General features: G+C 39.0%; 1 protein-coding gene across 3 annotated transcripts in view; it reads left to right on the forward strand.

Moving 5' to 3' along the window:
• PPARG (peroxisome proliferator activated receptor gamma) overlaps positions 1 to 17,890 on the forward strand; it is a 56,945-nt gene extending 39,055 nt beyond the window's left edge. For all 3 annotated transcript variants that reach the window (XM_064667992.1, XM_064667991.1, XM_064667993.1), the window contains exons 5-7: positions 3,806 to 4,005; positions 7,716 to 8,166; positions 15,226 to 17,890. In XM_064667992.1, the coding sequence (XP_064524062.1) occupies positions 3,806 to 4,005; positions 7,716 to 8,166; positions 15,226 to 15,473 (899 nt within the window). In that variant the 3' untranslated portion in view covers positions 15,474 to 17,890. The remainder of the gene's footprint in view (positions 1 to 3,805; positions 4,006 to 7,715; positions 8,167 to 15,225) is intronic.
• Positions 17,891 to 22,515: the final 4,625 nt, after the last annotated feature.

Consider the following 22,515-nt stretch of genomic DNA (forward strand, 5'->3'; position numbering starts at 1 on the left):
ATTTGGAGAACTGCAAATGCAAGTAAAGGAAATAACTGCCCAAGGAAAGACAGAGATCTCATGTTCCAGCTGTGGGCACATGCCCAAACTTGCAGCATCTTGTATTGCTGGGAAAGAAGCTGCCACCTGAAGCCCTTCCACCCTCGCAGCAGGAGCAGCAAGCCCTGATTCCAGCAGCTCATGGGCTTGTCCCTGCCCTTGCCATCCCTACAGATTTGGATTGACCCCCTTCCCAGGCTCCTGGGAAATAAGGCAGTGGCTGAGGGCAGATGGAGGAGAGAGGAGATGAATAGAAAGGAGGATCAGGGTACAGAAGATGAGGCCAGGGGCACAGGGGAGGTGGAGGGCAAAGCAGGAAAGGATGTCACCCATCCTTGAAATTTTCCTCAACCACCAGAAGTGCTGTGAGTTCTTATCCACCCTCTGAACTCTTTTTCCAACCTAACCTTTGTAAGCATTGTCATCAGTCCCTCCTTCTTTCTTCTCATCCAAAATCTCACTTTCCAAACTCCTTCCATAAACCTCCTGGTGCCTGACTTTTGTGTCGGTCCCTCGAAAATGACAATGACAATGATTTTTCCAGAAGGAAACCGAGAGGCTGGTCTCACAAAACTGAATTTTGCCCCACATTTTGCCCACAATGCTATAAAACATCAAACACAATCTGCTGCAACCAATATAATATTTTAAAATATATTCTAAACATTAAAAAAATGTAAGTCCTATGTCTATGAAACTGTAAGATAAGAATGCTTGATTTACAACTCTCCATGTTGTTAATGAATTGTTATATTTAAAATATACTTTTGAGTCCTGATCACCTTTTCTTTAGGAACCTTTACTCTCATCATTCATGAATTAGATCAGAAATCTTCCCAACACTCATGTTCATGAAATAGGGACAGTGTTTAAAAGTGGGTCACGAAAGATCCACTGATACTAATGCACCCCAAAACCACTCATTTAGAAAGAAACAAACACATGTGGGAATGACAGATTGCTAATAAACAAAAGATCCATCAAAAAATAAAGATGCATAACAGACTTCACCCCAAGTTTGGGGCAGTAAGAGATAACCCCACTGTGGCACTTGGTTTTTCCATTTCCACTTACAGAGAAGGAATTGAAAATCATAGTTTTTAAAAAATAAACCAGGAATATTATCTTTGTAGAAAAATTTGCCTCATGAGCCCCCATGCCAAGTATTCCTCAGAAATAAATACCAAATGTCTATGCAGCTTTAATCATGTGTCATTTGAAATAGTCTTTCTCTGCCTCTTTGGCCTTTCCATCCCTAGTACATCATGCATAAAGGTGTTTGCATTCATAAAATTTAGCTCAGTGAAGACAATTCTCTGATTTAACATTAATTTCTCATGTGGTTTTGACTGTATGTATAAAAATTATACAGTGTCTCAAACACATGGAAACAAAAATGAGACATGATTCCAATAAGGAAGAGTACTGAAAAATAACGCAGTAATGGATAATATTCAGCTTTTATAATATTTTTCAAGTAGACATCTCAAAGCACTTTTCAGGAAAATAAGTATCACCGTCACGAAATAAAAATAAATGGCAAGTGAAAGAAGGTATCTACTCTAAAACTATTAACAGTAAATGAAGTATTTGCAGTATGATGAATTCCAATGCAATCTGTAAATTAATAGAAATAATTTTATATTAGAAGCACTGGGGCTTATAACACCTGGCTGCTTTGCACAGGTAATTTGATGCCCTTTGCTGGGGATAAGCACACCAGAAATGGGATTCTGGAACACCCTCAGTCAATCCTATTTTGCGTTTAAGAAATAGGTTCAATGTAAGTTGTTATTTATTATTTCCAAGGAGACAAGAGACTGCACAGGGATCCAGCTATAGGATAAGGGGCATATTTAGAAAACATGGCATGCATACTATGCTGTCACTTTGAACTAAGACTGTTTGACGCTGACTTGCGAGAGTACATCAATACATGAATGTGGAAAGCTTCTGTAAGTTTTAAAAAAGAAGCTATCCCCCTCAATTCCAGTGAATTTCCTTGAAAAAACAGGCACTAGTTGAATGTCTGAATTTCTAGCACGGTGCTTGTTACCAGTCTGGCTTCTGTTCTTTAAAATAATACAACTACAGAGCTTATTTATTCTCTAATGACAAAACAATCTCTGTTTTGGAAATCCCTGATCTTTTCAATAAAGTCTCTACATTGAACAATTGTGTGTCAATAATCAGGGGCACAGCTGGTGCCATATCACTAAGAATGTTCCAGGAGATACCTGATTAAAAAGGGGAGTGGGGAGAAGAAAAAAAAAAAAGGTGGAAAGATGAAAATTAATTCCTGATGATTTTAATGCCTTGGGGAATGTACAAGCTATTTTAGAGCTAAGTTAATATTCAAACAATGTGTGTCCCCTTTTTTTATCCCTTGTTTGTAGGGATAACCTTGGTGAAAAGGAGTCCTAGGCCAGTGAGATTTAGGACTCCCAACTACTGGTGTTCAATTACCCAACAATAAAGAACAACCAAGCAAATCTGAAATATGCAGCACGTACATCCTGAGACTGAGTTTGCTGAAAGGGAAATGTAGTGCAGTTGCAAAAATAAACAACCTTGCTTCTACAGCCATGAAATAAGACAACTGATCAATAAACATAATGTATGAAAAATGGAGAGGGGGGGTATGTTTTCTGGCATAATTATTCTTGAACAAAGGTGTCATTCTTGCCCATGAGTACATTGCAAGCAAACTCATAGAAGAAAAGTGGCTAGTCCTTTCCAAAATAAACACCCTTAATATAATCATCTATATGTGTGATCTTAACAGCACTTTTGCTTTATCCAAGGAAGACACTAATCACTGAAAAAATATTCATAATGTTTCTATTTCCCCCAAGGCCAAAATACAAACTTTTTATTTCTTCTTTCCGTGTTTTTGTTTGTTTGTTTGTTTGTTTTGATGCTCTTTTGTTCTGTTTTGTTTTCATAATATAAAATCAATTCTGTTTACCAAAATATCATGTGATAAATCAGTCTTGGTCTTGATGGCTCATCTGAAATATGACCCAGTTCAGTCCCCATATGAATAAATAGTGGCTTGGATAGTGAGTACATGGGTGTAAAAGTAGGAGATTTAGAGTCTACCCTGGGTTAGTATTGAGCAATTTTGAGATCACATGATGGTAGAACCATTTTGTGTTCTTTGAACACTTCACATACATAGAGGTACCATGAAGAACTCAGTCTTTTGTGGCTGTTTTTTTCCCTGGACAACCCACTTTCTCATTCCATAATTCTTATGGTAACAGTTTTTAGCACTTGCTACATTAAGTTCTGCTGAACTATTTAGGAATTTATTTCTGCAAGGCATGTGAGGGCTTTGTTTCTAAATAAATGAAGAATCTGAGATCTATATGGTGATTTGCCCCGAACAATACAAAGCTGAAAGGTGGTTCCTACCCTAAGCCAACAGAATTTTAATATCTTAAATATTCTTTAGATTTTATTTAGAGGCAGAATCACGGCGTTTCACCAACCCTGTCAGGTGAGCTGACAACAGATTTGCATTTCCAAGCAAGGTTTTGGCACATAGATTATTTCCTCTTAGAGGTTTGTTTGTTTACATTTCTTTAAAGCTCTTCAGCTGGTTTGCTTGTACTTCTGGAGAAGATCCTCCTTTCTCGCTTGCCTTACCGCTGGTTTAGTACAAGCTCCGAGAGGCCACAGCAAAAGGTGCCAGCAAAAGCTCCTCAGGTGTGCTTTTGGAGGGGCAGGCACAGCCCCGGTAACCGCTTGTCCTGTTCTTCAGCCATCAGGTTCGGGCGGATGCCGCAGGCGGAGAAGGAGAAGCTCCTGGCAGAGATTTCCAGCGACATTGACCAGTTAAACCCCGAGTCGGCCGATCTGCGAGCGCTGGCCAAGCACTTGTATGACTCATACATCAAGTCCTTCCCCCTGACCAAAGCCAAGGCGAGGGCGATCCTGACAGGAAAGACGACAGACAAATCAGTTAGTTCCCTCTTTTTTTGTCTTCCTTTCTTTTGAGTAAATGATTTACCACGCTGACAACACATGTCTTTAAAAAAAAAAAAAAAGAACAACTTTGCTGTTGGCAGTTACATATTTCAAGCTGTGTCTGAAACACAGGAAATGTTTTTAGATAGAATAAGTAAACATTATTTGAAAAAACTCCAAGTTCACCTAATAAAATACTTGAAACCAGTACAAGAATTTGAAGGTCATCTTAACCTTTTTGTATTCTCTGATCCTCTCTTCCCGTTTTCCTTCTCCTTCCCCAAAGGTTATCTCCCACACTATCTGTTTGAGGTGGACATCGAGCTGTCAGGAATTGGTTGCTGTCCTACTCAAACATCCATATCACAGTGTATTATCAGCAGTAGCTGTACCCAAAGGAATATTCCTTTTCCTAAGTGTCAAATGATTCCCAGCACCAACATCATCACCAGCCTGAGCTATGATGCTCGTTCTTATGATGCTCTGATGACTTCCTGCTTTTAACTGGGTTATCTCAGGTCAAATTGTGGTTCTGTGTGGGTGCAATTTGAATTTTAGGAGAATGTACAAGAAAATATTGGAAAAGTAAGAAATAATGATATGTGTATTTGTGGGTTGCCTTGGAAACTTCAATGGCAATGCATAAAACTCTTCTGTATCAGTGAGAAGGAGGATAAATAAGAATTGATCATTTTGGTAGGTTTTAAATTTTGTCACTATTTTAATACTGAAAGAGCAAAATAGTTTTCCAAAACTTATAACTCCTAGTTTGATATATTTTCTAGAATCATTGTCAGAAATTTTATTGTCAGGATTACAACAGAGACTGTATTTTATTTTCTTTAACAAGTTCAAAGACAGGAAAGAATTTGGAGGTATTTCAGGCTTTCTTCCTTTCTTTAAAAGCAGTTAAAATACTGACTTCAATGTTGTCTGTAAATTGGTTGCACCCCTCCCTTAAAAACTTTAGATATGGCAGACACAAAATTTGAGTAACTTTCAACATGGAATACATGAAGTTTGAACTACACAGTTTATTTATTCTGCAGAAACTGCTGTGCTAAGCCCACTTGGAGGTCATTGCTTTTTCCCTGGCTTTCTGCAGTTCCCTCTCTGTACCAGAAACTCAGTTACTAGGAAAGAATTAATGCAGCAATTTAATTTTTAATAACTATGTACCTGCATTGGGAAAAGGAATAGAAGTGAGGTGTGTAATTATATATCCTGTTTCCTCCTCTTCATCCTAAAAACGTCACCAGGCCTGATCCTTTTTTCTGCAGCTGCCCACCGTGGAAGGTGACAGAAGTTTGGGCAGGGCACCTACAGTGTTTTCATCTTCCATTTTCCAGACGTTTCCAGAAAGTTTGTTTCTGAGGTCCCAAGCACATCCACAAACCCTACTTGTGTCCTGTAAGGGTTTGTAAAGTTGTCACAGAACTCAATCAATGTGTGCTTTGCTGCTCTGCTGTGCTAGGTACTTAACAAACATCTGTGCCCGTGAATTACATATATATATAGATACATATAGATATATAGATATGTGTGTGTGAGAGAATTTTTATATGTATGTGAATTTACATATATGTGTGTGAATTTATATATATATGTGAATTTTTATATATATATGAATGTATATATATATGAGTTTATATGTATGTAAACTTATATATATGTGAATTTATACCTCTATATGTTTTTATATATGAGTTTTTATACATATATATGAATTTTTATATATATATTTGAGTTTATATATATGTGAAAATATATACGTGTGAAAAAAATATAAATATGCCATCAATTACATTCTCCTTTTTTATGAAAAGTTTTTAAACTGTGCCAGATTAGATTTCTTTTACTTGGTGCTCTCCTAGAAACAATAGAAATAAATGCCCTACTATTACTAAAACATGCATTTTAAAAGCCTCTTCTACAGTCTTGGTATTCCCCTATGTCACATATGCATGCAAATACACATATGTATATTTGTATATGTGTAAAACTTTCCTCCTGCCAAAATGTCATTACCTCTTGAAAAATGCCTTGTCCTCCTGGCTTTCCTTGGTGTGGTGTGTTTATTTTCTCAGTTTCACACTCAAATCCTTAGTGCAAGGGGAAAAATAATGTCACAGCTCCCCCAGTTGAAGTGAGTGCCGTGGGCTGAGGTCGGAGTGCCCTGGGACAGTGGCAGCCCTGGGACAGTGGCAGCCCTGGGACAGTGGCAGTGCCACTTCCATTGTCTCGGAGCAGCAGAACACGGATTTAACTGGCAGTTGTGGAGGCTGAAATTCTCCCCTGGGGATACAATTATTTCAGCTCACAGACAGCTCTGTGCACTGACTGCACTTCGAAACTGGTTTAGTCAAAAAGGGATAGAATTTTAGGAGTTTCTAGAACCTAATTCTGTGGGAAAGGACCACTGACTATGTACAGGAAGGGCTGGGTTATTTTTGAATCTGTTCTGCAATATAAAGTGAATATAAAACCATGGGAATGATTTTCATTCATGATTTATTCATACAGGCACACCTGTATGAATAAGGCATTAGAATCTATAATCAGAAATTTTAAAAAGCATTTCTCTAGTCCAATTGTTGGTCTCTAATTCCTTGTATTTTAATTAACTAATTGTGTAGGTTAACAAACCTACTTATATCAGTGAATATTTGTTCAGTGCAGTGATGAACTAGTCAGTCATTCATTCTGTAAAGAAATGATTATTTAAATAAACTTGAGAAATCCTCAGTTAACCCATTCTTTAAAACCAGGAGCTTCTTTGGCATATTCCAAAACAGATTGTTTCCAGATCCTAATGAACATATTCTGGCACTACTTTTTGTAATCTGCTTTCAAAATCGCTCCTTTCCAGTTGAGTTTATTTCACAGTCAAACTCCTGCTTGTGTTCTGATTTGTGTTGCTGTAGTTTGTATCATGTTATTTGTGTTTTCTTTTCCATAGGCAAGTTGTGTGGGTTTAAATATATCCTAACTTAGTTGTTTTTAAAGGAATTAACAGCAAAACACTACATTTATCAGATAGTCAATACCAGAAAGTTAATATTACTTGTAGTATTTCCTAGAAGAACTTGAAAACAACATGGCAGTATATGAAGGAATCAAAATATAATTTAAAAAAGTAATCAAAAAAAAAAGAAATCAAAATCTGTCTTTTTACAAAAAAGAAGTTATATACTCAGAAGTGCAAACAGGTCCCTGTGCACTGACCAAATTCTGTTGTATAGAAGCCATTATAATTCAGGTAAAAGGAGCATCATTTTATGTTTTGTTAAGAATTCCAAACTTCCAATTCTGGAATTATTTTGTAAAACAAAAAGCAAATAAAAAAAGAAAAAGCTAAAAATCATGAATATTTTAAAATAGTGTTTCTTAACACCCCCCCAAATTTTTAAAATTATTTTTAAAAATATCAGCCAAAGTCCAAAGCGGTTTTTTAACATAGATTCACAGACCATGTGAGAAATCTTTAGGAACTATTAGGCCTTTCATTTTAATGCTGTGAGGAATGTGTTTTAACAGGTTTAGGAAAATTTCCCTATTTAGGGGCAACTTCCCTTGGCAGCTCCCTTGTAGATCCCTGAGTGGTGCTGATGAGTTAAACCCCTGTTTGCCACTCCTGTTTCTCAGGAGCCAAGTGTTCCTAGAAAGGACATGTGAAGTAAATTGCCTTTTCCTTCTGTTTTTAGCCATTTGTAATTTATGACATGAACTCTTTGATGATGGGAGAAGACCAGATCAAGTGCAAGCACGTGTCCCCTCTGCAGGAGGAGAACAAGGAGGTCGCCATCCGCATCTTCCAGCGCTGCCAGTTCCGCTCGGTGGAGGCCGTGCAGGAGATCACCGAGTTCGCCAAGAACATTCCAGGTTTTGTCAGCCTCGACCTCAATGATCAAGTAACTCTCCTGAAATATGGGGTCCATGAGATCATATACACTCTCCTGGCTTCTCTGATGAACAAAGATGGAGTTCTTATATCTGAAGGACAAGGATTCATGACACGGGAGTTTCTGAAGAGCCTGAGAAAACCTTTTTGTGACTTTATGGAGCCCAAGTTTGAGTTTGCTGTGAAGTTCAATGCACTGGAATTAGATGACAGTGACCTGGCAATATTTATAGCTGTTATTATCCTAAGTGGAGGTAAGTGCTCTCTTATTTAATATGATATTTTATATGATGTAATTGACACTTTTCATTCCTGTCCAAACAGGAAAGTCCTCAGCACTACAGGGTGGGAGTGAGTTTATTTACACATAGTTTTTTTAGTAATTTTCAACTTTCTTAAAGTTGTTTGCCATTTTTTCAGTTTCAGACAGAAAGTAAAAATGTAAATGACTTGCTATTAATGATGAAGCCAGAAGTGCCTGCTGAATCAGCAGTTCATTTAGGTAGAAAACAAAATCAGGCCTGTCTTTGGGAAAACAGGAAGGGTGGAATTTCACTGGCAAGAGCTAAAATTCTGCATGAGATTTTTTTCAAACCTGCAATTAGATTGTGTGGCTGGCTAATTGTACAGAAATAGCTTTGACTCCAGAACAATTTCAAAATATGCGTGGTATTGGGCTTGCAGGATTGTTATGGTGCTTTTTATTGGTTTTTTCATTCATGCAAGACAATGTTTTCCTTTAAAAGGGAGAGGGAAAAAATGCATTTTTCATGAAAAAGATGGTCTCCTGATGCCTGAGGAAAACTGGCATTGTGTGTCTGCCTAACGTGCTCTGTTCAGGTTTCCTCAGCTGCCCCTTTTGTATTATCTTTACATATTATGCTTTCAGCAAATTATGAATCTGAAAGCCCAGGTATCAGACTGCACACATTCCAACACTTCACTGAAAAAGACACTGAATTTTCAGCTTTTTGCAGCCAGTCAGTGTGTTCTCTCTGTTCCTGAGCTGATGTCACTATTCTGGTTTGGGACTTTAGTTCTGCTGAGAATTTGAGATATCACACCTACATTTCAAACTCTCTTACTTTGGCCAACGCTATCAAGTTAGTGATGTTGCATAGATAAAATTTTACCCCATTGATTTGTGTGTATTTTGGCTTAACAAGGAACTGCAGAAATCAACAGGAGGAATGTGCTGAATATTCTGGATTCAGCTCCTCTGCAGAGCAACGTAGAGGATTCTGTTATTAAATTACATTTAAGCAATCAAACACAACCACATGCTATTGTTCTAAAAACAAACATGCTGCTGAGAGCACATTGTTATGTATAGCTTCATTTAAAATCACCTACAATTCCTCCTGGCATTGTGGTATCACAATATGGTTTATTCGACTAATTCCACTTCAAACAAGGAGAGTTCCCAGAAGACATTTCCTGGTGCAAACCTCTGAACACGATGATCCCTGAGGACTCTGCATTAATTCAGGAAGGCAAAACACCTTACTGGTATATTTTTTTGTTGGCTTTGATGAGGGAGGAGAAATCACACAAACACATTAGGGCACTACACAAAACATGCCAATAATTTGCCTTTTTTAATATATTGAAATTTGACAGACGAGAAAAAGGCCTCTCAAAATTCACTCCTAATTGAAAAAAGGGAACTGGCAATCTGCAAAGCCGTGTCTTCAGCAGTGTTTGGTTTATATTAGAGGAAACAGATATAATGTGACTAATCTTCCAATTTAGAATGCAGGAGGACAACGATCCACATAAAGTAATTGACTGTGTGGAACTGGATTTATCAACCAGTCTTTTTTTTTTTTTTTTGAGAATCATTTGTAAACAGAGATCTGTAAAGAGCTACTGATTTTTAATCACTAGTTCTTAAGTCTCTGAAGCAAATCTGTATAAATATATAAAATCAGTCCTTTCTAGGAAAATCCTTTAATTTCTCGATAACAAAGATCTCACTATCTTTATTTAGAACTGGGGGGTTTTTTTCCAAAAAATCATGGTGGCTACTTGTAAAAACTGAGCTTATATTTTGAAAACAATTGAGCTTTGTTGCCAATTATAGAATGGCTTTTATCATGAATTTTACGGCCAGATATGAGATATATCTGAACTGTGGGACTTAATATCTCATGTGGTATGAAACTGAAGTCCTATTTCTCAGCTGTCTCACATGCTTGTGTTTCTGTAAGAGCTCTGTCCTTGCAAAACTGTATTTCTGTAAGAACTACATGAATATAGAACCAGGAAGATTTCATTGAAACCAGGATTTCAAAGCCAGTTCTTATTACCTTGAAGACTTTACTAGCTACAGGAATACTGCAATGTTTAAGTCCCTTCAAGAAATCCTGTGTACAAATATCTTTATTAAAAAAAACCAGTTTGTGAAACCGGAAAACACCCAGGCAGGTGCTGTCATTGTAAGTGAATCTGTCGTTACCTGGGGACATTCTGTCAGTGCTGCTGGCTCAGGGGTGCTGGCCCTTGTGCAGCTCTACAAAGAAGAAGAGAAGGGAAAGACAAAGATAACTCCAGCTGGAACATTACATGTAGAAAGCTTTTCATTGTGAAGTGTTTGGAATTTGCCACACACCCTATAAAACAGTTCAACCTTTTGATATCAAAACAGCTGTATTTGCCTGTGACATAAAAAGGCAAAAAGCCCATATAACAACAATAAGAGGCTGACAATAAACTGCAATAGCAACAGAATGAATGTACTTCCACAGTTGCTCATTTTACTGTCTCTGAGCTGCTCAGTGCAGCATCACTCTGTCTCAATTACTCCAAGTGTGACTCTGAACTCATTACTGCAAAACTGAAGAGTTCTTCTTGCTGTTGGTGCTATAAAACAACAAAAATGGCAAACAAGTTCTTGTATTCTGAATTTAATGCTGATGAGGCAGAGACACTGTGAGCAGTAGGATATCACCTTGTTTGTACAACAGAAATGCTTTCTGCCATTAATAGCAATGGCAAACTCTTATTACAACATTCTTTTAGTTGTGGTAACTTTGCAAAATACACTTCAGCTAAATGAGATTTGGAAAGCTTTATTGTAGGACATCTTCCTTCCCATGGGATTCCTCTGTGCCACTGAGACGCATCCTCAGTGAGTGCTGTGCTATACATATTGAGGAACTTGAGGCACCTTTAAAAATGTTATGTATCTCTGAGTCAAAATAATAGGAATATCGTAAGAAGAAGGCTTAAGGAGAACAAATTGGATGTCTCTGGGCAGAAAAGAAAATACGCCAAACCTTACTGGGATAACCCAGACTTATAAACAGAGTAAATTCACTCAAACAGGTTGTTGTCAAATACAGAAAAAGCTCCAAAGGGAATGTTGTAGCATGTTTGCACATCATGGATGAACTTTGGTGTATTATCTTCTGCAGTGTTTAGGATCCCACAGTGTTTGGGTACAGTAGTGTTTGTGGCAGGATATTCCTGTACAGACCCAGGTGCAATAAAGCTGGGATGTGAACTCAGAGATGCTGCTGCATTCACTTTTCTCATTTCTGAGTGTGTTCTTTACAGGAAATTTTAAGCCTCAATCCCTGCTGCTTGTTCAAACACTGCATTCCAGAATTTGCCTGCATTCTGAGATCAGCAATATTTGCGGTTTTATCACTGAATAATAGCAAGAAATAGTTCATATTTGACTGCTACACAAATCCTGCTCCTTGTTGGAGCAATGAAATGCTTCATAATCAGCCCAAGAACTGCAGATAATCACTGTAGATATTGAACCCAAATCCTGGTGACTACAAGACATGTGACAGTCTCAGAAGAAAAACCTCAAACTGCTGACTCATATCTGTCTCAGACTGCTGACTCATGTCTGCCTCAGCAAAAGCAGGAGCACAGTTGTTCACTCAGTCATATCTTTGCCTGTTTTACCATATTAAGATTTTAGTATGTGTATTTAAATGAAAAATGCACTTGTTCAAGGATATTAAAATGTCAAGACATGCAGATGGCAATTTCATATGTGAGGAGCACGAAAAAATATTGTAATTGTTATTAGGAAACAGGAAAGAAGCATCCAAATCTGTGAGTAAATAAACAAAGTATTTTCCCCTGAGACAGAAAAGAACATCAATTTACACAAACTGGTACCAGTGGTACTCAGAACTCTGGGGCAATCAGCCTTTCCCAGTTCCTGTGAACATTTTCTTACTTAGAACAACAGCTTCCTGCAGAATTTTCAAACCAAATGAAGCAGCTGTGTGACAAAGAATTAAAACATAAAATCTGGATTAAGAAACATAATAATAAAAAGGGAAACATGGTACTCTCCTGGCACATGGTTAAAAGGCAGGTCACAAACAGTTCACAAAAAACCACTAAACTTCAAAAAAACCACTAAAGTTTGTGTATCAGGGAGGTGGTGTCGAATCACTTTTAGTTATCTCTCACCTGAATAATTTCAACTATTTGGGCTTCTGTCACCAAATTTCATTGTATCATAAGAAACTCCTTGGTTTTGTCTTTCCCTTCCCTCATCAGTTCCCTTTGCAGTTTTCTCTGTGAGCTTTCAAACAGCAGTTTTTGGTCTCGTTCAGCCTCTTCAAAGGCCTCCACCACAGTGTCACATTCAATTTCCCCTTCCCATTTCTGTTTCTTCCTATTCTCTGGCTGAATGTTTCCCAAGGTTTCCTGTTAATCATTTCCTTTGTATTTTTTTCTACAAGCCACATCTTTCTGCAGCTCCCTACTGCACAAAACACACCTTTTGGTACATAACCAAATGCATCATAACAGCTTGAAATATACCATAATAGCTGGATGTTAAAGCTTTTGCCTCTTCTTTCCTTTTTTCCTGATATGTTTCTTGGAACAGAAACAGCATTTTCCTCTGCAAGAAATTTTTTCTGAGAAAGTATTGCAAACTGTCAACACCCCAGAAATACAGTCCATATCCTGAAGTTCTCATTCATGAAAAATCCCTTTTCCTTCAATGGGAATTTTCCTTCCTCTTGAATTGGCTTATTTAAAAATAAGATCTGATGATCTCGTAGGCTTTTGCCATAGTCATCTTTTCTGACTCTGGTTCCACTGGGTCATTATAAAACCACCAGACTGGGTTTTCCAAGGGATTTTAAGGATTTTAGCCAGTACACTCTCACTGAACTTCAGTTGACCTTGAGCACCCAAATTTGGGGGTTCCCTGGTAAGTTCTGGACTCAGCAGAGTTGCCTCCTGGGCTCTGAAGTTGACTGGGGAGAAGTGTTCGAATGGGGATTCACTTCTGAAAAACACCCTAAAAATTCCCACAGAGAAGCAGGGGGCAAATGGAGATTAATCTCAGAGGAAATCAAGGCCACAGTCTTTGTGCTTTCTGATTCTTCTCTCCCTGCACACGAGTCAGCCCCAGCTGGTTCAGAGTTCAGCTGCAACACATGAGGCAAATTTAAAGTGATCGCAACCCAAAATTATCAACAGCTCTGAAGCTCTGAAATTTGGGGAGCTATGGAAAGACATAAAGAAGGCAACTAAATTCTGCAGCACATGCAGTGCATTCAGGTAATCAAAAATAAATATCTAACACTGATCAAAAATTCTCCATCTAAAAAAAAAAGATTTCTTGAAAATATTGCCAAAGGAAATTAATAAAAAGGAACCATTTGTTTGGAGACAACTTTCTGCTTGCAGATGCTTACTTAAAGACTTTCTGAACCATATTTTATGGTGTTATCGGTTGAGTGGGATAAATAAGTGATGTCTGCAAGACAAGCACATTGGCAAACAAAAATTGGGATCCAGATTCAAAGTTACCATCATGGCTGTTTGTGAAAAGCTATCACCAGAGCTCACCTCTTTGAGAACTGAGGATCCCTTCCTAATCAGTGACCTTTGTTTTCATGGCTGTGTATACTCATTTGTTTTCCTGCCAACTTTGCCTTTTAGTTTACACTGCAGTTTTTTCCCCGTGAAGTAAAACCCCAATGTATTTATAAAGAGCTTTGTTTTCTCTTGGCCTTTTTTTCTAGTGTACAGCACGAGTCAAGCTGAGTTAGTAGAACTGTCTGCACAGAAAAGTTACTAAAATCATAGGAAATAACTCCCTATTTTTAAAGTTTTTAATAGATATCAACCTCTTGTCCTTTCTGAAATGAAATTATTGCTTTGGGGAGGTAATTTAAGGCAAGATATAGGCACTGCTTTTTATTGATCAACCCGTCAAATTAGTTTCATAGCTACACAGCAAATGTTATTTAAATTATTGATTCCTTTTTCATGGAGTATTCTTGCAACCAGGATGTGTTACCAGTATAAAGTACTTTAGCAGGAACAAATTCATGGTGGTCATTGTCATATGTGAGGGTTTAACAACGTGAAGCAACTTTGATTGCTTAGACATTGAACATTTTGTTAACTTTCATTGCTGTAGAATCAGATAATTTATTACCTCAAGTTAGAAAACAAATGTTACAAATTCTGTTAAACAGTAATTGCAGCCACTTAAGAATGTATTTGGGGACAGACAGAAATAAGAGAACAGCTAATTATGATAAGGATAATAGTGGTTAAAAAAGACAGACTCTGCCTCTTGCTGAAGGAGCAGCTGTGCCAAGGCTGCCCTGGGCCTCTGGGCTGTGGCAGTACAAGGTGCTGACTGTGGCTGGAAACATCCAGCCCAGGCTCCTCCAGCTGGAGCACAACTGGCTGTTGGCATGAGCCCAGAAAAGGCATTTCCTGCAAAACCCACATCTATTAGTCTGTGCCTAAGCAAGGAGCTGATGCAAAAACCAAACTCCCTAATAGCAGCTGCAGTGGGGTGTGGAGAAGAACTGAACCTGTGGTGTTTGAGCGTCCCAGGTTCCTGCAGAAGTGGAATTTCTGCCCCTTGCAAACGTTGATGGGTTCACACCCACGTCAGCAGGAAACACCTTTAATGGGAGCAGCTGCATGCAAATCTATCAGAGTGGATGTTGATTACACACACTGTATCAGAATCCTGGGACTGCTTATCCCCCAACAGTGTCCCACTCTTCCTTTCCACAGACACTCCCAGTTTACTGTGGAAAATGCACTGTAGTGGAGTATAAACCTGTCTCTGTATCTGCGCTGTGCAAAATGCTTGAAGCCTTTCTGAGACTAATTCTAAAACTTCTTTGAGCAAATTCCAGTAAAATCTGACAAATGAACACATTAATTGATTGTCAAACAGTTCTCAGGAAGTGCCATATGTGAAGGCTTAATATACTGAGAAATGTTTAAGAAATTAAGACACGAGGTCAATGTTTCCATATTCTTCACAAACTCAAAACTCCTGATTTTTTTCCCAGATCGCCCAGGGTTGTTGAATGTGAAGCCCATTGAAGACATCCAAGACAACCTGTTGCAAGCTTTGGAGCTCCAGCTGAAGCTGAACCACCCAGAATCATCACAGCTCTTTGCAAAATTGCTCCAGAAAATGACGGACCTCAGACAGATTGTAACGGAACACGTGCAGCTCTTGCAAATCATAAAGAAAACCGAGGCAGACATGAGCCTTCATCCACTCCTACAGGAAATCTATAAAGACTTGTATTAACGACCAGAGTAGTTCTAATCCGCTGACATAATGTATGTTCTTCAGATTGCACTATTTCTTTGAGGGAAAACTTTGCATACCTAAGAAATTACTGTGAAACAGCATTTAAAAAGAGAGAGCTTAGTATAGTAGATCTATTTTATGCATATTGTTTATAAAGACACATTTACAATTTACTTTTAATATTAAAAATATCTATATCATGAAATTGTTGGCAGTATTTTCAGAATTAATTTTTTAACTATCTTATTTCTTAAAATTGCTTGTCCAGTATGATTGATGCTTCACTCAAGTTGGTTAAGCATGCAGATAAATTTTCAACTAAATAAAAGTCTTTCTCCTTGAACATTTCTAGGGAAACATTTTAATATTACAGTCGATTTTGTGCTCCCGAGGCAGCAGCAAAATAAAATTTAGTCACAGCTTAGTGCCACTTCCTGTGAGAGTTTAAAAGGCAAAAGTTAGAAGTGTCAGCTGTGACAATGTTTGTGCCTTCCGTGACACGATTTGACACCAACAGAGCTGTAAAGAGGGCTTGGTGGCAGTAAGACTTAGGGCCATCACTTGTGGGCAAACCCAAAAACTAGATACTATTTCAAGAATTAATTAAGGAATATGCACTACTGACTTGGAATAGGTTGGTACAAAACTCTTGGCCTGAGACCTTCCCAAATTATTTGATGAACTATCACTGAACAACATAGTCAAAAACATAATAGAAAGTTGGAATAACATGACTCCTCCTGAACAAAAGCAAGGTTTGAATTAATTCTTGAGAAGATACAGCTGTAGCGGAAACCCTGCAACGTGAGTTTGACTTCACTGGCAACAAGAATGCTGGGAGATGTTCACTGCTGTTGAGATTGTGAGTTTTCTTATATATGTTGCCCTATAATATCACCTGAGAATTCCACTGGAGCAAAGCACAGGAGAGTGAATAAATTTAACAACAGGTAAATTTGCTTACACTTAGATTCACATTTTGCTTGCCCACATTTGATAGTTTGAGAGTGTGACACCCAAAGTCAAGCAGGTGTGGTCCGCAGTGGTGAACCAGAAGAGGGAATTTTGGGGAAAAAAGCCACCAGTTGCGACTTACATATCAAAGTAAGGAGCAGTCTTCAATTGAATATCCTTGGTTTCCTCCCCATGTCCATATTTTATTTATGTAGCAAAAAGTGTGCCTTAAACTTAGTGAGACAAGTTGAGTGGGGATAAATAAGTGGACAAAGATGTAATGTAGGGGTCTGTGTGAGTAGGATCTTCAGGGAGTATAAATTGGCTTTACTCCCAATGTAGACCTCGAAAATATAAGTCACTGCAAATTATGCCATAAAGAAGCTGAGAGAGATAAATATTAAAATAAACCCTTCAGCTCATGCCTTCTACACCTGGAAAAGTTTCCTACTCTTTATTTCAGGTAACCTCTGGGCCTATGGTCAGTTGTAAGTGTTATAGGGGAGTTGGATCATTCAGCCTCGAGGTTTGAAGCCCGCAGGTGACATTGCACTGGCATGAAGTCACTGGGAGGCCAAAGTGAACAGCTTTGTTCTTCCTGAGTGTGCAATGAGCTCCTTTCAGGTAACTCAGACAGGATTGCACGTTAATGCTCAGGATTGCAGGGTCTCTGCACAGTTCAAGACAGGCAAGTTGTGCCAGCTGAGCATCAGATCCTGACAGGAATTCCATGCACACTAATTTATGGCTGTTACAATTCAAAAGAAATTATTCTCTCTCTTCTTTAAGTTATTTTCCACTGGACATTTGAAAAGTTGCCATCTCTCACTTGGTGGGAGAACCTCTATTAAATCACAGAGGTCATCCCCTCCTGTAGGAGGACCTATCAAAGAGGAACTGGCACTGAGGTGGACCACAGCTCCAACACTGAATTCCTGTAATAGTAACACACAGCAAAAACTGTTACTCTGAGCCTGCATTTCTCATACAATCCAATTTCCCACTGGCTTCAGTAGGAATGGAAGTTCAGAAGTAGCTCCAAAGAAAAAAACAAAGAATCTAGGGCATGGTGTTTCGTAAGTAATATTGAAAATTGTTTGAAAAGGAGGGTGGAAGAGGTGCTCTGACAGTGACACTGAGTTCAGCACTTCGTTACAGGAAACAAATCTGTGTAACCCAGAAGCACATTAACCCAAAGAGCTTCATTCAACTATTGCAAGGGGCAATACTTTTGAAAGTGGCAGTTTAGCAGTGATAGTGTCTAAGCCATTCAGTCCAACAACCCATATATTTGGAGGCTTGTGGTGTAATTGTTGTCACAACAGTCTAAGATGAAAGAGAAGACAGTTTTGCAGGAACGGGTGTTATCCTTTGTGAGGATGAAGGGACTGAATGCCCCAAAGCCTACACTTTTCTTTCAACTGTATAAGCTGCTCTAATAAAATATATTGCTCTCCCTACATTTTGTATTTTCTTACATATTGATAGTAATTCATCACGTTTTCCTCAAGCCATGGAAAGTGTTAATTTTTTATGGGAATTACTAATCACTGAAATGTTCTGATTCTAAATGGTTACATCATGGTTAACAAGTTTTGCCTAAAATACTTTTCTACAAAAATAGGTCTTAAGGGAAAAATGTTCATTTAATGGACAATTGCTGTGTACTAATTTAGAACAAATGACTGTTATGAGGATATGAAAACATTTTCTCAAAAAATAGCATTTTATCTTGTGAATTCTATTCAGAATTTTGATCTAATTGTAAATACTTTCTGTTTCTATGGGACTTTATTTATTAAAAACAAAAACTTGCTAATGGGAGTTCATAAGTAGGTTGTAACACTCTCTGGAGTTTTGGTTAGAATGGGCTACGCCATAAATGAACAATTTGGGTTTTGATCTTCAGTGCTACTAAAAACATTTAACAACACAAAAATAGAAGCAGTCGGCTGGTACGTGCCTGCCTTTGAAGAACTTCAGTTTGCTTGTGTTGCACTGTCATTCCTTAGTTCACTGCATCACAACATCTTCAGGGATGATGTGCTGAGTGGGGTACTGGAGCATTCCCACAGGCTTTACAGCTTCTGACCTGTTACTCTGTCTGGTGTCTTACACTCATCTGCTTTTCCAATAGAAAAATGCTGGAGGTAAATCATGTCCAGAGAAAGTAATTTGGTGTTCCTGCACACATCCAGCAGCTCCCTGCCCATTTCCCTCACCAGGACAGGCTTCAACCAGTCAGCAAAACATTTCTTGTAGAAGCTCAAAAGTCCCCATTAAACAGGGAAAATGACCTTCTTCAGACAAAGTTCATTGGTGACCAGTTGAACAGTAAATATTGCTGTGAGCAGCCTGGACTGAACACTTAGAGATAAAATCATTTCCAGCATCACCACCCTTAGAGCAGAGACAGCTGAGACCACTTGAATCACAGCAGTTTCCATGCAGGTGATTAAACACCTTCCAGCCCCGTGTGAAAGATGTGGTTGGGCCGTGTGTTCCCAACATCACTTGTTCCTGACACACACGGCCCTCGGCAGTCCTGGAAAATGGAATTCCTTGTGACTCCTGTCATGACTTGTGTCACAGACCTCAGAGGTGCCACGGGCTTGCCCTGCCCTGCTTCACTTCAGCACACCCACTCTGGGGGTCAGTCACTGGGGGATCGGGATTTCGGATTTGATTTGCAGTTGTAAACGCTCTCTTGATGTTGAGTGTGTTTTAAAGGGATTTCCTTCCTGTTAAATGAGAAGTAATAATCTCTGCCTTAACTGGACCTAACATCAACTTTGTAAACAGAAGCTATACCAAGCTGCAGCTAGAGATTAATAGAAGGAGGAAAACAAAAATTTGGGGAAACCCCCCCAAGCCCCCGGGGTCAGTCATACACTTGGCAAATGCTTCAGGTTTTCATCCAAGCATTGGAGAAAATGAAGTGCCTCATCATAAATCCCATTCCAACTGCCTTTCCTACAGTGATTAAAAATCAGCTGCGCAGGGATGTGTCCAATATGTGAATATATGCAATATACTTTCACTCTTATCAGCACTACCTAGGTCTGAAAATGACTGTAAGGAAAACAATTTCTGAATTTCCAATTTTTCATTTTGATATGCAGGATAAGGGTGTGAAATCAGAGTGGCCAGGCAGGACATCTTCACTGATAAGAAAAGAATCAGGAGTCAGTGACTGACCCAACAACAGAAGAAAGAAGGATAATGATTCCAAAACTCTAGATGCAATATAGTATTGTGTTATATGTGTGTGTGCACCTGAGCAAGGACGTACACACCATTCAGTTATAGCACAGCTCCCAACCAGAAACCATTACCAGTAATCTACGGGTGGAAGAACTGCAGACACTAAAAGCTGCTGTTCATCACCTTTTCCTCATACATTATGACAGTTGCCTCAAAACATAAAGCTCTCATTTCCCAGTACACAAAGACTGTTTAGATATAAGTATTTTTGCTTCTGGCCAACCTACATTGCCTCTGGTCCTCTCCCTCATCAGTCCTCTTCTGCTACACCCCTGCTTTCAAGCACATCAATTCAGCTGGATTTCCCCCCATATTTGAGCTGTCAGACAACATCTCCTCGAGTCCCAGTGCTGAGCTGGAGACAGGGGTGAGCAACTGCAGCTCAGGGTATGGAGATGGTGCAGGTTCACCATGCTCATTCATCAGACCCTGCAAACACCCTCTCAGCTCCAAGGATTCCCCAGAGTATCCCTGCTGATGGTATCCCAGGCTCTGTTCTGTATAAAAGCTGCACACTTTGCAAAGATATCAACCCTTCTTCCCAGCATGCACAGTGTGTCATCTTGGAAACATATCCTGATCCTACTTACTTGTCTGCAAGGCACCTGAAGTTCCTAAACCAGATTAGAGGGTCCAGCTGGACTCAGCCTAACAGACACCAGCACTGTTCCAAGGACCACACACACCAAGACCAGGCACTAAGTGAATTTTTTGCTGCCCTATTCAGGATCCCCAGACAGGATCTTACAGGTTTTTACCTTTATTTTTACCTTATGGACTCTGTGTTTGCAAGAAGTTTTTGTACAACAAAGCCAGGAAACAGTGTCTGTACCTTGATGTGCTCCCGAAATAGGAATGGTTAGTCCAGCTCACAGTGTCTTTCACAGCACAGGTCTTCATTGCTTGATGTATCAGATCCTGTGCTAAAGCATTGCAAGAACTTGGGCTGCCTGAGCCAGATCATACAGTGGAGATTCTGTGGGCAAGTCTTACTCTGGGCAAGCGTTACTCAAGGCGGTGACTCTTAGATTTTGGGGTTTAAATTCCTCAGGGCTTCTTTTAAATGTGAAATTAATTTACTTCAACAGGTTTATGCAAATGGCTAAGATCAGTTCCCAACTCTCAAATGGGACAAGTTTCTAATTAGGATTTTGCTAACTGAATGTAGCTTTCAGCTCTGCTTTAGAAAAGGGTAAAGCCTAAAAAGAGCTTTAGCTAAAAGTGAAAATAGTCCTTCTGTTGAGACATATACTGTTTAAGGACTCTCTTTTTAATTATTAAGCTTCCTTATTGTGTTGGAAATGGGTAGCACTTTCATAACAGCATTGGCCAAGAGGAATATCCATTTCTCATTATATTATATGCTGTTACCCAACGAGGTTTTTTAGTTCAGTGGAGACAGCAAGGGAAAACTGTACTCTCCAGAGGCAGGGGAGGGAAGGAGGAACACGCAGCACCATTGGTTCTCACACTGGGAAGAGCTGGCAGGGCAGGAGAAGATCTTGTCCTGCTTGCTGCAATGATGATTAAAGCATTCTGTTGTGTCAGCATATCCTCGGTTTGTTAGTGCGAACTCTCAGCTGGCCATATCCTGCCAGATTTGCAAGCAAAGCCTGCCAAGCCATCTCAACAAAAATGTAGCTTTAAATATTATAAATGATGCTGCATTTTGCTGTGGAAATGTTTCCTGAAAAGGCTGTTCCAAAACATCCTTTATTGTTGGGGGAGGGGAGCAAAAGGGGCCTGGGAGAGGGAGGAGGGAGGAAAAAGAACTACTTTTAATAGACTTTTTTTTTCTTTTTTGAGGCCAGAGATTCATTTCACATCATTCTGTAAGACCAAATGGATATTTTTTCCCAGTGACTATAAAACATTACAGTAATAATTTTGTATGTAAGTTTTGGCCACTAGGCTGGGGTGGGAGGAAGGATGGAGGGCATCTGAATTCCCAAAGGATTGCAGTGAGGGATTTTGCAATGGATCAGTTCATCAAATCTTCTCAGTGGACATCTGTTTGCTGGCAAGGGAGATCTCTCTTCTTCCTGTTACATTAAATGAAAATTCTCAGCAGAGCAAAGGAGGTGGCTCCTGTAGCAAAGGCAAGGTTTGGTTCTAGACCAAAAAAAAGGATTTGATAATAGGAGAGTATCATGAACTGTTCAACGAAATCTCTCCAGCTGTTCTTCTGGAATTTTGGTTGCTGGGTTTCCTTCTTTTCCTGTACATAGCACAGAACCAAGGCCATGGGCCCCAATCTCCAAACATCTGTGCAGACGCACACAGACATCCAATGCTGTTCAAACCTGACATTCCAACTGTGGCCCATTTGTATGGGGAGGTCCTTTTAGAAAGGACAGAATCACACAGAATTCTTTCACAGTTCAGCCTCACACCAGAATAAATTGAAAGGATTGATTAGAGTCATGCAATCAGAAGTGGACTAGGATGTGCCCAATCCAATAGTTTGCCCTTATGTGCAAGCAATAATTTGGTTGCAGTGAGTTGGAATCCAGATTGTATTGTACTTGGTGTCTCTTAGCTGAGCTATAATCCAAAGATCTAGTAGCTGTTTAGCTGAACATTTCCACATATCTTTTATACTTTCTTTTTCTTAAGTTTTCACATTTTAATGCGAATTAATGTGATTTATTCTGGTCTGTGGGGCAAGCAAACACGTCCAGCTGTGCTCTGACAGGCAAGAGACAGTGTTAGGCATGTTCTTCTGCTCCTGGACTCTCTGTGTACAGTTTGAGTGCAAATATTTGTTATTTTTACTCTATGCATTTTTACAATGAAATGTAAACAAGGATATTAAAGCCAG

The sequence above is a fragment of the Pseudopipra pipra genome, chromosome 11 (genome assembly GCF_036250125.1).
Source record: "Pseudopipra pipra isolate bDixPip1 chromosome 11, bDixPip1.hap1, whole genome shotgun sequence".
NCBI classification, from domain to species: domain Eukaryota; kingdom Metazoa; phylum Chordata; class Aves; order Passeriformes; family Pipridae; genus Pseudopipra; species Pseudopipra pipra.